Below are 17,680 nucleotides of genomic sequence, written 5' to 3'. Positions count from 1 at the left end.
AATATAAAGGACTCTTCAAAAGAACAGGCATGAAACAAAATAGAAAGGTAGCTCTTTAAAACTTTCTTTTTTTAATGCAGAAGCTGAATCATAAGGTGTATATTTACTTCAATCTTTTTAAAAAGTATATTGAGGAATTTTGACAAAGACATGACTCCGTTTGCATATGAAGGGTTCCAGGTTTTCTGCCTACAGTCCCATGTTTCTTTTCCAGGCAGACCAGTGTAATTCCCCCTCTCTCTGTCTTTATAACCTGAGTTCCTAATCCCTTTGTTCAGGACACATACCTCATTACCTGGCCTGACAGCATGCAGCAGGTTTTGCCCTTTAAAGAAGAGATTGCTTAAAAGAAAGAAAGGAGACGCAATAGCAGCTGGGGAAAGGTATGTTCTACTCCCAAGCTAGGTTTTATACACATGTAAGGTGTGCAAGGTGTGCAAGAGGGACGCAGGTGGCGCTGTGGGTTAAACCACAGAGCCTAGGACTTGCTGATCAGAAGGTCGGCGGTTCGAATCCCTGCCATGGGGTGAGCTCCTGTTGCTCGGTCCCTGCTCCTGCAAACCTAGCAGTTCGAAAGCATGCCAAAGTGCAAGTAGATAAACAGGTACCACTGCAGTGGGAAGGTAAACGGCGTTTCCGTGCGCTGCTCTGGTTCGCCAGAAGCGGCTTAATCATGCTGGCCACATGACCCGGAAGCTGTACGCTGGCTCCCTTGGCCAGTAAAGCAAAATGAGCGCCGCAACCCCAGAGTCGGCCACGACTGGACCTAATGGTCAGGGGTCCCTTTACCTTTTAAGGTGTGCAAGAGGGATGTGGGTGGAGCTGTGGTGTAAACCACAGAGCCTGGGGCTTGCTGATCAGAAGATCGGCGGTTCGAATCCCCGCGACGGGGTGAGCTCCCGTTGCTCGGTCCCAGCTCCTTCCAACCTAGCAGTTTGAAAGCACGCCAAAGTGCAAGTAGATAAACAGGTACCACTGCAGTGGGAAGGTAAACGACGTTTCCGTGCGCTGCTCTGGTTTCGGTGTTCTATTGCGCCAGAAGTGGCTTAGTCATGCTAGTCACATGACCCGGAAAAACTGTCTGCGGACAAACGCCAACACCCTCGGCCAGTAAAGCGAGATGAGCGCCGCAACCTCAGAGTCGTCTGCAACTGGACTTTACTGTCAGGGGTCCCTTTACCTTTAAGGTGTGTAAAATCACTTCAAAACCTACTAAGAAGGAGAGAGTCTGTTTCTGAGCATGTTTACTTGGAAACAAGGCCCACGGAGCTTACCGGGTCTTACTTCGAAGTAAGCATGCATGAGATTGTGGCCCTAGCAGCACAGGACCAGATGACCTAAGGGACCGCATCACCCCATATATCTACCTGGCTACTTCGCTCCTCAGCTGGGGCACTGCTGAGAGGGCCACATACCCTAGAGGTGCACTTAGTTTGTCCTAGAAAGTAGGTGGGCTTTTAGTGTTGTGGCTCCAGTTCTCTGGAATCTGTTGCTAACCTAATTTGGACTGGCATCCAAAGTCATGATATTTTGCCGCCTACTGAAGATCTTTTTCTTTAAGAAGGCTTTCCCTGAGGAGTGATGCAGTTATTAATGAAACGATCGCTGTGACTCTTTAGGAATTTATTTTTTAAAAATGTTCAAATGCGTAAGAACACCTTTTAGAATTTTCGTATTTTATTTTAAACTTACTGCACAGCGCTTGGATGGCCTCGGGCAGTGAAGTCGTTCACCCATTTGCGAAATAAATAAACGAAGGAATCCTTAAATTCCCTCCGGTTGCACAAAATCAGGAAGATATCCCATGTCTGGCTAGGCCAGATTGCTTGTTCTCTCTGTGTGTGTGTGTCTTTGTGTCCTTCTTTCTTCAAAACTCAGCCACCTGCTTGCAAGAGGCATTTAGATGGTTTTTTGAGTGCCTTTCTTTCAGGGCATCTCGTATCTGTGTGCGTGTGTGTGTGTGTACGCCTGCGTGCGCACACATTTGTACGTGTGTGCCCTTGGTCCTGTGGCTTTGACACTGGGGCCTTGTTGTCTGCGAGGGAGACAGTAGGTTACCGCTCGCCAGCTCTTTCCCTTCTCCGTGCTTCGCGTCTGCGACTTCATTCTTGGAAGGTTTCTGAGTTACCCGGGAGATAGAACACGAGCAACATTTGCTCTGGCCTGAATAACTTCTGAAGCCATTCAGGCTGGTTTTGTTACGAAGGTTACCAAGGGACAGGAGGGGAGCATGAGAATCGTCTGTGGCTGCTGCGCTCCCTGAAAACCAGCATCAGAAGAAGAAGCCGGAGAGATTTGATGTGTACTGGGGGATATTACGATTTACCACTGTTTATTGACTGGTATTCCTGTGTTGGGAGCTGCCTTGATATGCTTAAATAAAACTATTTAAAATTATAATAAATTTTGAAAATGAGGGCTCCGCCTAGGCAGAAAAACCAGCCAAAAAGGCAGGAGGCACCACAATTATTCTTAAATAATAATATATAATAATAATAATAATTTATTATTTATACCCACCCATCTGGCTGAGTTTCCCCAGCCACTCTGGGCGGCTCCCAATTGAGTGTTAAAAACAATACAGCATTAAATATTGAAAACTTCCCTAACAGGGCTGCCTTCAGATGCCTTTTAAAAGTAAAATAGCTGCTTATTTCCTTGACATCTGATGGGAGGGCATTCCACAGGGTGGGCGCCACTACCGAGAAGACCCTCTGTCTGGTTCCCTGTAACCTCACTTCTCGCAATGAGGGAACTGCCAGAAGGCCCTCAGCGCTGGATCTCAGTGTCCGGGCTGAACGATGGGGGTGGAGACACTCCTTAAAAAAAGGTAAAGGACCCCTGACAGTAAAGTCCAGCCACGAATGACTCTGGGGTTGCGGCACTCATCTGCTTTACTGGCCGAGGGAGCCGATGTTTGTCCACAGACAGTCTTTCCGGGTCATGTGGCCAGCATGACTAAGCCGCTTCTGGCAAAACCAGAGCAGCACACGGAAATGCCATTTACCTTCCCGCCGGAGCGGTACCTATTTATCTACTTGCACTTTGACGTGGTCTGAGGGAGGGTGGACCAGCCCACGGCTGAAAAAGGTTGCTGACCCCTGAACTAGATGTTGGGTAGTTGATCCAGATCTGTGGGTTGAACCTCAGAGCCTAGGACTTGCCGATCAGAAGGTCGGCGGTTCAAATCCCCACGACGGGGTGAGCTCCTGATGCTTGGTTCCTGCTCCTGCCAACCTAGCAGTTCGAAAGCACATCAAAGTGCAAGTAGATAAATAGGTACCACTGCAGCGGGAAGGTAAACAGCATTTCAGTGCACTGCTCTGGTTTGCCAGAAGTGGCTTAGTCATGCTGTACGCCAGCTCCCTCGACCAAAAAAACGAAATGAGCGATGCAACCCCAGAGTTGGCCATGACTGGACCTAATGGTCAGGGGTACCTTTACCTTTATGGGAAAAGTAGCAGATGGGAGGATGGGACTTAACCCTTGCCTTCTGTTCTTCCCTTATGACCTCCTCCCCAGAGCATTTGCTCCTCAGAATGCAGCAAACAGAACTATAGCTGGCAAGAATGTGGCAACGGCTGTGGGAGAGGTGGCCAGAGGAAACAGGAGCCAGGAAAGGGGTTAAGCATCCTTCCCACCTACAGTTTTTCCACTACTAATTGCAACCTTCCTCTGTTGCACTGCAGTTGTTTGGAAAATATCCAACTTCCCAGAGCTGGGTCTGCTGCCAAACTTTTAAGTTCATCCTTCAGCTCTTCTTTAGTGGAATATTGATTTTCCTAGAGTCTTGGAAGTGGATCCCTAGTCAGAGACAAAAGTCATGATGATTTGCAGATACCTGTTATATGATATCCCTGACATTTCTCCAATGAAAATAGAAATATCCTGTATAATAATAATAATAATAATAATAATAATAATAATAATAATAAATTTATTTATACCCTGCCCGTCTCACTGGGTTGCCCCAGTTACTCTGGGCAGCTTTACAACACATATCAAAACATAATAAAACACCAAACATTAATACATTAATTCACACACATCGTTCTGCACTGGGAAAAGTTAAAATTGTGCCGAGTATAAAATAGGCAAGTAATGCATTTCCCTAGTTTTGCATAATTTATTCTGCTTTAGGTAACCAACGAGAAAAGAAATGAGCTATAAAGTCTCCCTTCACCACCTGACAACCCTGGGAAATATAAAGCCTCTCTTCACAGCCATAAAGGCCAGAAAAGTTCTTTTTTTAATGAAATAGTGCAGTCAAAATGGTCAGGTGATTCTGATTTTTCAGTAGGCAGGAAATAAATTTCTTCAGCTGTTGGTTGTGGAGCTTCTCCCTTACGTTGCTTAAAAACCAGTGGCGTAGCGTGGGGGGTGCAGGGGGGGCCGGCCGCACCGGGCGCAACATCTGGGGGGTAGGGAAATCCACGGGTTAGGGGGCGCAAATCCACGGGTTAGGGGGCGCAAATTACTTGCCTTGCCCCGGGTGCTGATAACCCACGCTACGCCACTGTTAAAAACGTCTCTGAATGGGTTTATTCCCGTATGAATTCTTAGAAATGTAGGAATCTACCTTATTCTGAGTCAGATCACTGGTCCATCTTGCTCAATATTGGGCTAATCTAGACTTCCTTTCCTGCTTTGTTTTTAAACAGAGGTCTGCTCTTTAAAGCTCTCTGTTCAAGCACCTTCCCCCCCCCCCCGGCTCTTTCCTTGCGGAAACCCCCTCTTTACTGCTGAATCGGAACAAACGTCAACCCACAGAATACCCTATTTGTTCCAATTCAGTGTTAAAGGGGGGGGGGGGGTCCTAGGGAAAGTGGCAGGCCAAGGGGGAAGAAAGCGCTTGGACATGGAGCTTGGGGGCAAACGATAAGTGTGTGTGAGCTCATCTTCAACACTGATGGGCAGAGACCAGAGCCGGATTTAGGTTTGATGAGGCCCTAAGCTACTGCAGGTAATGGGGCCCTTTATATGTCCAGCTGTCCTTTGTTAACAACAAACTATCACTGCTTTTTGTGTTGAATATATGCTATATGGTAGTTTATGGACTTAATAGGTATCTAAAGCCATTTGCACATGTCCCCATGCAACCAGTCCATGCAGAATGTAGGCACCCTATATATAGAAAAGAGCAAATCCGTGATATTTCAGGGAGCAGGCTAGCAGGCAGGGCCCATTACTTACATCATAGGAGCCTACACAACACAAAACACTGTTGCTGTATGTAGGTTTTATTTTATTGGTTTTTTATTTTATATTTCAGAAATGTACATCCAGTTGTTTTTTCCCTTAAATTTTTTTGGGGTGCCCCCAAAAGAGTGGGGCCCTAAGCTACAGCTTGTTTAGCTTATACATAAATCTGGCACTGGCAGAGACTCCCAAACCCTCTCGCACTTTGAAGCCCAATTCTGGGAAGCCATTTTCCTGTTCTTTATGGCGAGAGCATGGCAGCCATTTTAGTTGCCGTTATCTTTTGTGATTTCATGATGCGGCTTTCCCCCCCACAAAAACAACACTCTTTTTCCAGTATGGTGCCAAAAAAACATGCATTGGGCTCCACAAAATCACCTTTTCAGGGGGGAACCATGAAAACCATGTGAAATTGCAAGTGATCCCGGCAACCAAAATGGCTCCTGTTCTCTTGCGATGAAAAACAGGATGTCCTGTTTTTCCAAGATACTTGTGGGGGTACAGATTCCCTATTGCAGATTATGGGTGCTAACATGCCTTCCTGGTTATGTTCCCCTCGACTTCCCCCTACTTCTGTTGTCTAATCCTATAGACCTGATTCCCACATCTGTAGAAATCCTGCAAGACCTGCAGTGGGCAAATTGCCCCCTATAAGTGCTTAGGGTCACGCCACTGCCGTGGCCCTTTCCCTGTGAGTAGCCCCTCGTCTCCTTCCACGTTTCAAAAACATTCATGTTTCCAAAACCAATTTGGCTCTGCAGGTTTGACTTTGTACCTTTTGAAGCCAGGTGGTATTTGGGGCGTGACTTTCACAAATCCTCAAGATCAAGGTAGGAAAGTGTTTGCTGGTGGATTAAACCAGCTCCTGAGTGATGGCAAGAGATACATTAAACCCAACCGGCTCGCTAATCCCTCGGGAATGCATTTGCCATGTGGCGAAACGTTATTGCTTTAATAAGTGGAAGGGGAGGGGGGGTGAAAAAGAGTTCTGTGTCAAGATATTTCCAGCAAATTAATGCCCTCCACTTCGGCAGCTGGGGGAGGCCTTTGATCACGTTCACACATTCCAATCAGCATTGAAGGTATAATGCACTTCTAAGCTCTTTCCTTGCGCACATGGCAAGGCTAAAGAGGAATTCAAAATATGTCTGATATAGGGAAACCTCTTAGGGCACAGCCTAGGTTAAGATCCGCTCTCAAGGTCCCAATTCCAGTTGGAACCTGTGGCCAAATCAGATGCTGTAGTAGTAGTAGTAGTAATAATAATAATAATAATAATAATAATAATACTTTATTCCCCACCCATCTGGCTGGGTTTCCCCTGCCACTCTGGGCGGCTCCCAACAGAATATTAAAAACACGATAAAACATCAAACATTGAAAACTTCCCTAAACAGGGCTGCCTTCAGATGTCTTCTAAAACTCAGATATAGTGGTACCTCGGGTTACAGACGCTTCAGGTTACAGATGCTTCAGTTTACAGACTCTGCTAACCCAGAAATAGTACCTCGGGTTAAGAACTTTGCTTCAGGATGAGAACAGAAATAGTGCGGCGGCAGCAAGCGGCCCCATTAGCTAAAGTGGTACCTCAGGTTAAGAAGAGTTTCAGGTTAAGAATGGACCTCCAGAACGAGTTCAGTTCTTAACCCGAGGTACAGTACTACTGTAGTTGTTTATCTCCTTGATATTGGATGGGAGGGCGTTCCACAGGGTGGGTACCACTACTGAGAAGGCCCTCTGCCTGGTTCCCTGTAACCTCACTTCTCGCAGTGAGGGAAGTGCCAGAAAGCCCTCAGCGCTGGACCTCAGTGTCCGGGCTGAACGCTGGGGGTGGAGACACTTCTTCCGTTATACTGGGCCGAGGCCCTTTCAAATCCTGTCCTGCCCACCAAGCTCACTGGCTGCCGCCAAATCAGTCAGTATCTCCCAGCTAAATATACCCTGCAGGTTTGTTGTTCAGGATAAAATGTGTCTGGCGATGGGGAGGTGCGTTGAGCTCCTTGGAGGATATAAATAAATGATATAAGGAATGGTGTGGCTTAATGTACATAGAGATTCTACATTCCTGCATTGCAGAGGGTTGGAACAGATGGAGTATCTTCCAAGTCTGTGAATCTATGATTACAGTCATACCTCATGTTACGTCTGCTTCATGTTATGTTCTTTCATGTTACGTCGTGCGGTGACCTGGAAGTACCGGAAAGGGTTACTTCTGGGTTTCGCTGCTTGCGCATGTGCAGAAGCACAAAATGACTTCATGTGCATGCGCAGAAGCGGTGAATCGCAACCCACGCGTGCGCAGATGCACTCCTGCAGGTTGCATTCTTTTCATGTTGTGAATGGGCCTCTGGAACAGATCCCATTCGCAACCTGAGGTTACATACCTTGAGTTACATATGCTTCAGGTTACATACGCTTCAGGTTACAGACTCCGCTAACCCAGAAATAGTACCTCAGGTTAAGAACTTTGCTTCAGGATGAGAACAGAAATCGTGCTGCAGCGGCGTGGCGGCAGCAGGAGGCCCCATTAGCTAAAATGGTGCTTCAGGTTAAGAACAGTTTCAGGTTAAGAACGGACCTCCGGAACGAATTAAGTACTTAACCCGAGGTACCACTGTACTCCCAAGATGCCGACCTTGGCCATTCTCAGACTAAGGTGTCCTGCTTCGAGAGAGAGGTTGTGTTCAATAGTAATACTTTACATGCATATAGCATGTTGGCCTGCAATCCTATGCACACTTTCTTGCTGTGGGCAAGCCCTGCTGAACCCTGTGAGACTGCTTCTGAGTAAACGTGTGTTGGGTTGCAGAGTGTGTGTTCAGAGTGGTTCATAGACCTTGTCTTGCAGCAGCCCTTAGAGCAATTCTGCATTCTAGTGCATATGCAAAACTGAGGCTGAGAGACTCAGCCTACAGTTGGCACCCCTGATGGCAGAGATGATGTCTGAACTCGGTGCTCCCTGATTTTTGGTGGGTTCAAGGACATGGGAAGAAAAGTAAGTTTGAGCAATGAAAGTGGATTAAAACACTCTCTTGCTGTGGTGTAAAACAAATGCACTGTAGAAAATGTACCTTTTTATTGAGGGGAAGTGTATGGAACAGGTCTTGGTGTTTCGATTTTTGGGAATGGAGTTGAGAGATGACCTAACCTGGGGAGAAAACAGCAAAGACCTTATGAAGAGAGCACAGCAGAGGTTATATTTTCTAAGAATAATCTCTCAAAGGACCTGTTGATGGCATTTTACCATTGTATACCAGAGTGTATTAACTTATGGTCTCTGTGTGTGGTTTGGGAGTTGCACGGTCAGGGGGAAAACAATGCTGTCCAGGGTTATAAAGACTGCGGAAAGAATAATTGGGTGCACTCTTCCCACCTTGGATCAAATCTACGCTTCCAGGTGCCATAAGAAAGCTGCAGAGATAGCGCAGGATAGTGCACACCCCGGAAATGATCTCTTTCAGCTTCTGCCTTCTGGAAGAAGGTACAGGGTTATAAAGACTAGGACTAGCCACCTGAGAAACAGTTTCTATCCAAATGCGATTTTGGTTTTAAACGCAGTGTGAGGTAGTCTCTGTGGAAGTATATTGTATTTAATTATGGGGTATCAGAGTTTTTAGGGGGCTAAACAGGCTGGGATAGCTGGGATAGCAGGCTTGTTGGTTTTTGAATGTCTGATGTAGTTTTTTCCCAATTTCGTTCTGTATGGGAGAATGACAATAAAGATTATCGTGTCATATCATAAAGGAAATGGAGGTGCGGTACATATTGGCAGCGATGTTTTGGGAGTGGGAGAATTTCTATAATATGGTTCTGTGGAAGAAGTACTAGTCTTTACGAAGAGGGTGGTCTCTCGCTGTGGTTAATCCAGGCATGAGATTCTTACTCGGGTTTCATGCCATGCCACAATAAAAGCTGTGCATGAGGAATTAACCCCATTTACTGCATAATGCAATAAGCACAGGCAGCACACTGTGGTCACTACATCTAAAGCAACATTTTGGTTTTACTGCCATGTGAAACAATTATCCTTCTTTGAATTGGTTACAGGACCATTGTTTGGTCAACACCCTTGGCTCCTTGTTTATCCCAGTTTTATATGGTAATAAACGGCGTCTATGCTGATTGCTCTTAGCTCAGTCTCATAATGCTGTGGTCACGTTTACTGGGATGTCTTTATTTGCTCCTTGGGGTTTGCCTGAGCATGAGGCATGAGGCAGTGCATGTCCTTCTCTGTCAGTTTGGGGACATGGAAGAAGATGTCTGTTTCAGATACGACAGAATGCAGAGGAAAAGGAAGTGCGAAGGGAATCTGCTCTGCATTTATGTGAAATCCTGCTGATATGGAAATAAGTTCATTGATGATCTGAGACACCGTCATTATCAATTTTGTAAATAGAGATAACAACAACAAATAAGTAAAATAAATTGGGAGGAAGGGAAAATATTTATGAATTGTTTTTTTCCCTCCAGTATGTACAGTGGTACCTCGGGTTACATACACTTCAGGTTACAGACTCCGCTAACCCAGAAATAGTGCTTCAGGTTAAAAACTTTGCTTCAGAATGAGAACAGAAATTGTGCTCTGGCAGTGCGGCGGCAGCAGGAGGCCCCATTAGCTAAAGTGGTGCTTCAGGTTAAGAACAGTTTCAGGTTAAGTACTGACCTCCGGAACGAATTAAGTACTTAACCCGAGGTACCACTGTATTCTGAAACAAATTTTCTCGCCAAATGCGCAATTTTAAACACAAACTCCATTGCAAACTCTGCCAGATAGCTAATTTCAAAACTACACATTTGTTTTGAGAGGTGAGGAAGTCTGTCTGGCTATCAACGTTTGCAAACATCAACGTTCCTCAAGCATCTTCCTCCTTGATGGTACACTCATATGGTACAGTCTTTCCCAACCTGTCACCCTCCAGATGTTTGGACTTCCGTTTCCCATCAGCCCCCAGCTAAAACATCTGGAGGAAGCCAGGTTAGGAAAGGGTGCACTATAGAGATTAAGCCTGTCCTGATTCCGAGTTGAAATTATCATCTACAATTAATTGCTCCGGAAATTAAAAGGAGAAAATCACCTGTTCCGAACGCGGCATTGCATGGAATGCCCCAGCTAGGGTGTAGCTGTGGTTTCTAGAGAAGCAGCAACAGAGCTGGCCATTACAGAACTAGTTCCACAAAGCTGCATCAGCCACCCGGTGTAATTAAAATCCTTCCCTCCTTCTTGCAACTGCGATACCTTCCAAGGATCTAATTATAGCTGTGGAGCCTCCAGATGTTTTCTTTTTGGACTTGATTTGCTGCACAGAGAGAGAGAGAGAGCAGAGCCTTGCCGGCAGGGACCACTCCTTGTTCAATGGCAGCTGTGATGTTTGTCACGTTGTCACTATCAATCAGGCTGCGAGGAGGCAGGTAGAAAGGAGCAACTCTTATCAACCAAACAATGAAAAGACTGGGTCAAAAATGGTAAGCATAAGATCATACATATTTGGGCTTGGCAGCACTGATGGAGGCCACAGAAGCCACCTGGGTGGAGCCAGGAGCTTTGCCCACTTTCCATGGTTAGGTGACATGTGAAGGTGAGCCTTAGGAGGTTCGACTGGCGGTTAGGCATTGGGTAAGCCTAGATTTAAGGGACGCGGTTGGCGCTGTGGGTTAAACCACAGAGCCTAGGACTTGCCGATCAGAAGGTTGGCGGTTCGAATCCCCGTGACGGGGTGAGCTCCCATTGCTCGGTCCCTGCTCCTGCCAACCTAGCAGTTCGAAAGCACGTCAAGGTGCAAGTAGATAAATAGATACCGCTCTGGCGGGAAGGTAAACGGTGTTTCCATGTACTGCTCTGGTTCACCAGAAGCAGCTTAGTCATGCTGGCCATATGATACGAAAGCTGTACGCCGGCTCCCTCGGCCAATAAAGCGAGATGAGTGCCGCAACCCCAAAGTCTGTCATGACTGGACCTGATGGTCAGGGGTTCTTTTACCTTTACCTTTTAAGCTTAGACTTCTCCCTGCTCTCCCCAATGACGAGATCTGTGAGGAACTGCTTCTGTCTGATGCCTAGGCAAGAGCTAGGACCATAGCACTCCTCCAACGGGGATCCCTCAGGGGTACCACTATTTGATGCAGGTAATTAGGGGCCCCCTAGAGGTGGTGCTGTGGGTTAAACTACAGAGCCTAGGCCTTGCCGATCAGAAGGTCGGCGGTTCGAATCCCCGGGACAGGGTGAGCTCCCGTTGCTCGGTCCCTGCTTCTGCCAACCTAGTAGTTCGAAAGCACCCCAGTGCAAGTAGATAAATAGGTACCAAGTAGATAAATAGGTACCGCTCTGGCGGGAAGGTAAACGGCGTTTCCGTACGCTGCTCTGGTTCGCTAGAAGCAGCTTAGTCATGCTGGCCACATGACCTGGAACCTGTACGCTGGCTCCCTCGGCCAGTAAAGCGAGATGAGCGCTGCAACCCCAGAGTCGTCCGCGACTGGACCTAATGGTCAGGGGTCCCTTTACCTTCAGATGTGGTTTATCCTTAGATGTATTCCCAGCCGATGGGTTGGGGAGGGGAAATGACTTTACCCAATTCCACAGCCAAACCATTCATACCTGTAAGCGATCAAGTTGTGGCCTAATAGAACCCAGTCTATATCTGCTGTCTTGTCTGGTTATTTCGAATTTAGGGAGCAACGGAGTCACGGGATCTTGGCGCACAACTTTTGGACTGTGCCTTTCGGTGCCTCCAGACAACGCTGTTTTGTGTTTGACTTAATTCCTGGGGCCTGTTTCTAACAGTAGTTCACATTACCCCTGAGCTGAATATTCCTACTGAGATCATAATGAGAGGAGTAGAGTGAAAGATTATGAATTGTGGCGAGAGTGTGTGTATTAATCTTTTGTCTGCTGTTTGCTTAATGTTTTTAATACTGTTTCATAGATTATAAACACTATATTGATTTGTTTAAACAAGACTTTCGCTTCAATTGTGACGTTTAGCTTGTTTTTTTAGTTGTTGCTGAGCTAACTTTGTGTTACAGATTGCAACTGTTTCACAGATGATCTGTAAATTAGTCTGCACGACTCATGCTGTATTTGTGATGCTCTTATCATATGGTACCTTGGGTTACATACGCTTCAGGTTACATATGCTTCAGGTTACAGACTCCACTAACCCAGAAATAGTGCTTCAGGTTAAGAACTTTGCTTCAGGTTGAGAACAGAAATCGTGCTCCGGCGGTGTGGCGGCAGCAGGAGGCCGCGTTAGCTAAAGTGGTGCTTCAAGTTAAGAACAGTTTCAGGTTAAGTACGGACCTCCAGAACGAATTAAGTACTTAACCTGAGGCACCACTGTATGTTCTATCATGTTATTGCTATTTGCTGTTTGTAAGCCGCTTTGGGATTCATTTGAATGAAAAGCAGCATAGAAATACAGTGGTACCTCAGGTTACATACACTTCAGGTTACAGACTCCGCTAACCCAGAAATATTACCTCAGGTTAAGAACTTTGCTTCATGATGAGAACAGAAATCGTGCTCTGGCAGTGGGAAGCCCATTAGCTAAAGTGGTGCTTCAGTTTAAGAACAGTTTCAGGTTAAGAACAGACCTCCGGAACGAATTAAGTACTTAACCCGAGGTACCACTGTATAATCAAAATCAAATCAAAATATTAAAATATATATACAGAGCTATGTACGTGTTCTGATTTTGAATACCCAGCAAGTTCTGACTGAAGCACAAATCCTCACAAGCTTTCATGAGTCTTCTTTCCCTCCCCTCTCTTACTCACCGTGGCCTCATAGTGCCTGGAGTAATGCTGAGGACTGCAGTGTGTGTACACGTAGTAGTAAGACCAGCAGCATCATTAGTCGGGCATGTCAGCCAAAGGCACAACCTGGAATCTGTTCTTGTCTTTGCTCTGGAGCAGCTTCCTGACCAGAGAGTTGTCTCTTTGTGACTAAACTTCATGCACTGGTGCTTACAGGGTATAGGATTGCAACTTGCGCTTCTGACGACTTGCCATGCCTTCCAATCTGCACTGTGTTCTGAAGTTCCTGGCTTGCTGGATACCCAAATCAAGGTCTGTAAATTAACTTGCAGGTGTTGACATCCAGTGTCTGTGGCTGGCTAAGAATGCTTCGCTTGCCTAAGCATAGGACAAAACGTGCTTATTATTGAGTAATCCTATGGCTGTCCCGTTGAGTTCACTGAGATTCCAGCGAGTTCTGCGAGGCAAGTGTTTATCGAGATGCTGTTTTCAGATTGTTGTTTAGCTGTGAACCTAAGTAAGTGGCCCTGGACAGTTTCTAAGTCACAGGTTCCTTGTGGACAGAAATGTATGCTTGAGTGCCATATAATTAATTTACTTATTCATCAGTTGTGTGTGTCTGCAAATATTTGAATTTCTACCCTGCTTCTCCACCCAAATAAACAAATAAAATAACATGTGGGATTTGTTATTATTTTTAAACAGACAATTAACACACACATGCTTGGCTTATAAGTTGTGGGTTGCAAGTCTTTTTAGGTTTTGTGTAACAAGGAGAGTTAACCAGAGAAGTCTGGGAAGAAAAAACCCAGAAAGTTTTGGTCAGTATATTGGAAATAAGTGCACTGAGTTTCAGAATACAACAAAGGAACAAGTGGTAACCTTTAAAGCCTAACAAATGTATTATGGTAGAGAGTCCATAAAAGCTTATACTGTTAGGCTTTTAAGTGACACTTGATGGTGAATTGTTTTGATTGCAAGAGTCTTAACATGGCTCCCCCTCTGGAAATTGCATTCCTTGGGAAATCTGAAGCACACGTGTGTGTCAGAGAGAGAGAAATCTCTGGCCATTTCCAAATGTCCTTTAGGGCTCTTACAGGTGACATAATAATTATTATTTTATTTTTCCACATCCCTTCCTCCCAGGGAAGCCTACAGGACCGACTATGCATATAGGAGCTCAGAGTGGATTAAACATCCTTCCTGATTTTCTTGCCTAAAATTTACAAGGGGATTAGATTGTGTCAGACCTTTATTGACCATCCCTTCTGATTTCATTGTGGGGTGTTAATGCATATTCCTATTAGTCAATTGTTCATCCCACACTTTTCAGTGCCTTTTCCTATCACTTTCCCATCCTCAAAAACGTTTGTTTTAAAAGGGGCTCTGTTGTCCTAGAGTGACAGAGTAGAATGTTAATGCGCACGTAGGAGCTTGAATCTCTCCTGTGAAATACTGACAGTAGTTGTATACCTCATTTAATTGCTTTCTTGGTTTTAGAGTTTGTATAGATGCTGAATTTTGTTGTTTTTATAACATGTGTTTCTGTGTTTTGCTGTTTTTGCTCTGTATACTTCAGTGCTGTGAAGTGGTCTATAAATGTATTCATTATTGTTACTGTCAAATTAGGATTAATAGTAATACAGATTATGTTATGGACAGTTGCATGCAAATCTGAGACACAGCAGAAAGAGACCGATCTGGCAATCTCTAGTTACAAGCATAAAACTCTTCCACTGCAAGACCACTTTGGTTTTGTTGTTTTTCATTGCTCCTCACATCTTGGCCTTATAGGGCTGCCATGCACCTGGAATTTCCTGGACATTGCCAGGATTCATCTGTCGAAAATGGTATTCAGGCAGAATTTCTGATAACCAGTTTAAATGTATGGAATGCATGTGGCAGCCCCTAGCATAGGGTGAATCATAGGATGAATCAGAAAGTAGTGGGCAGAAATTTTTCTGCTTGGCAATCTACCCAAACAACCACCAAGCAAAAAAGTCTGATCAATAAGGACAGAGAGTCACTCAAGGAAAGCAAAACCAACTTCCTTACATTAACATCATTGGAGTCAGCTGGTAGCTGGCTTAGGACTGTTTTTCCCCTCTCAAAGTGGGCAAGCTGTTACTGAAAATGGCCTACCTCAACCGTCCCCAACATGGAGGCCACCAGATGTTTTTAACACTTGTTCTTGTTATTATTATTTGAGCGTACCAGTCTCTTAGGATGAGAGTCTTGTGAGGGAGGCCACCTTTAAAAGTTGGCAGGAGGGCGACCATTTGGCAGCTATTATCCAGTCTTGGACCCCTGATGCTGTTCTCGAACTCTCCAGTCGTGCCTTTGGTGATCTGTTCCTGTAGCTTGACCTGTGCCGTGGCAAGTCTTGAATAAGTATTTCTTTCTTAGACATAGGAACCTCTGTCATGTTGTTTAGGGGTCCTGGCAGATGGACTTGATAGGCTCTTGTCCTGACCCTGCAGGCCTCCACTTGCATTTCTGAGCACAATTCAAGTGTTGGTGCTGACCTTTAAAGCCCTAAACGGCCTCGGCCCAGTATACCTGAAGGAGCGTCTCCACCCCCATCATATTGCCTGGACGCTGAGGTCCAGCGCCGAGGGCCTTCTGGCGGTTCCCTCATTGTGAGAAGCAAAGCTACAGGGAACCAGGCAGAGGGCCTTCTCGGTGGTGGCACCCGCCATGTGGAACATCCTCCCACCAGATGTCAAAGAGAACAACTACCAGACTTTTAGAAGACATCTGAAGGCAGCCCTGTTTAGGGAAGCTTTTAATGTTTGATGCATTACTGTATTTTAATATTTTGTTGGAAACCGCCCAGAGTGTCTGGGGACTCCTGGCCAGATGGGTGGGGTATAAATAATAAATTATTGTTGTTGTTATTATGTTCTTAAAAAAATAAAAGATGAAATAATAAAAATAAAAAGACTTCATTTCCTTCAGGGATGAGAACGAAGGGTAACATCCACTGGGAGAGCCCCTCTTTGCAATTCCCGTTGAAATCAATGGGAGCAATCCTAAAAGCACTATAAAGCTTTTGCATCTCCTATTAGCTGAAGTAGGATTTGCTCCAGAAGCCCTCCCACCCAGTGCATAGGATTACCAGCAACCTAGACCATTGTTTTTGGTTTTAAATCAACCAATGCAGCTAGCAAGGTGGGGCAGCTAGTAGGACTCGATCACCAGGTCTGAGCAACAACCAGAAGGGAGGGGAGCCCCACAGCCTCCATAGCTGGCGTCGGAAATCAGCGTCGGAGGCTGGGTCAGCACTCTGCATGGCGAGTTTTAGACACAACCCCCATCCCGCCTGTTTCCTTTGTATCCCATGTTTAAATATAAACTTTAAAGGCTTTTGCTTCCAGCAAGGCAGTAGGCTGAGACAGTCTGAAGAATGGGCATATCAAAAAGATGAGTGATGTTTTAATTGGCTCGTTGAAAGGCGCTTGGCAATATCCTTCGTGAAACTTTATAAGCTCTTTAAAAGATTAATCCTTTGTGATTGCGGCTCCTTCCCTGGCAATTGCACTCGACCGATCGCCCACAGCCTCATTGGTGGTTCCAGTCCCCAGGGATCGTCACACAAAAAGAGAAGAGAACTTCCACAGTAGAAAATAAGCAGTAGAAATAATCTCCGGCACCTGTTGGAATCTCACAGGCAGGTTTCAGCTACTTGAAAGGATATCACGGGAACAAAGCAATTTTCAGACACACCTAACTATTGCAGCGAGGACTTTCCAGAGCGAAAAACCTCAGAGGTCTTCTTTTGGGAAATCAATAGGTAGAATTGCTTTTGTCTTGAGTCGCAGTAAGGTTACACTGCAAATGTATATGTGTGTGGTCCAGTCTGATTCTTTGTGGTATAAAATGTCTGCCTTTAAGGTCAGTTAACACAGTTAGATCCCCGCTGCTACCAATAGTAATGCTCTTAATAATAAGCAAAGGCATCAATGATTGTGGATGAGCTCAAGGGCTCCTTCAGGCAACCAGTTTATCTAGCATCCATCTTGATATGCTTGCAGGAAGTTTACGGAAATATTCCCACTGTTTATTGCACATTTGCTCTGATATCTTTGCAAGGAAGTTATAGAACAATGAGTATTCACCCTGATTTGCTTGTGTGTTGGCTGCCTGTCTTCCTAACTGCTTATCTGACACTTTTCAGTGCATTTACCCATCACTTTCCTAACAGCAAAAGTCCGTTTTCAAAATTACAAAAAATGCACACACACACACATACACACACACACACACACACACACACACACACACTGTGGATTGTTTGCAGTAGGGTAACAGAGCACTTTTACTGCACATACTGGAATCTCTCTTGTGCAAAATACTGACAATCTGGAGGAGACTACAGAAGTTAATTCTAGCCATGATATACCACTAGGGCTGGGCGGTATCTGTTTTTCAACACTGTGATATATCACCAGCTAAATATCACAATATATTGATATATCATGATGTCTGAAATAAGGATGGAGCTATGTAGAGGCATTGGCTGGCTTCATGGTTTTCCCCACATTGTGATTTTTGAATCACATACACACACACACACACCATAATTTGCAATCCATTGCCAGGTCAAAAATTATGAAACTGATATCACGATATGGACTTCAAACTGGTTTTGGACAGTATATCAATATATTGCCCAGCCCTATATACCATGACTTGTAACTTGCTGTGTACATAATGCCATTCCATTTGCTTAT

The 17,680-nt window shown here is 45.2% G+C and overlaps 1 protein-coding gene across 4 annotated transcripts in view; it reads left to right on the top strand.

Moving 5' to 3' along the window:
- SHROOM3 (shroom family member 3) overlaps window positions 1-17,680 on the top strand; it is a 208,949-nt gene that overhangs the window by 80,211 nt on the left and 111,058 nt on the right. Inside the window, exon 1 of one of the 4 annotated variants that reach the window (XM_083756227.1) lies at window positions 10,525-10,662. The exons of 2 other annotated variants lie outside the window; for them this stretch is intronic. In XM_083756227.1, coding sequence (XP_083612353.1) covers window positions 10,640-10,662 — 23 coding nt within the window. In that variant the 5' untranslated portion in view covers window positions 10,525-10,639. Of the gene's footprint in view, window positions 1-10,524; window positions 10,663-13,185; window positions 13,260-17,680 lie in introns of those variants that run through there. One more of the 4 variants, XM_083756226.1, reaches the window with a different exon arrangement.

Source organism: Podarcis gaigeae (genome assembly GCF_964106915.1).
Source record: "Podarcis gaigeae genome assembly, chromosome: 9".
Taxonomy (NCBI): domain Eukaryota; kingdom Metazoa; phylum Chordata; class Lepidosauria; order Squamata; family Lacertidae; genus Podarcis; species Podarcis gaigeae.
This window is presented reverse-complemented; position numbering and strand designations above follow the sequence as displayed.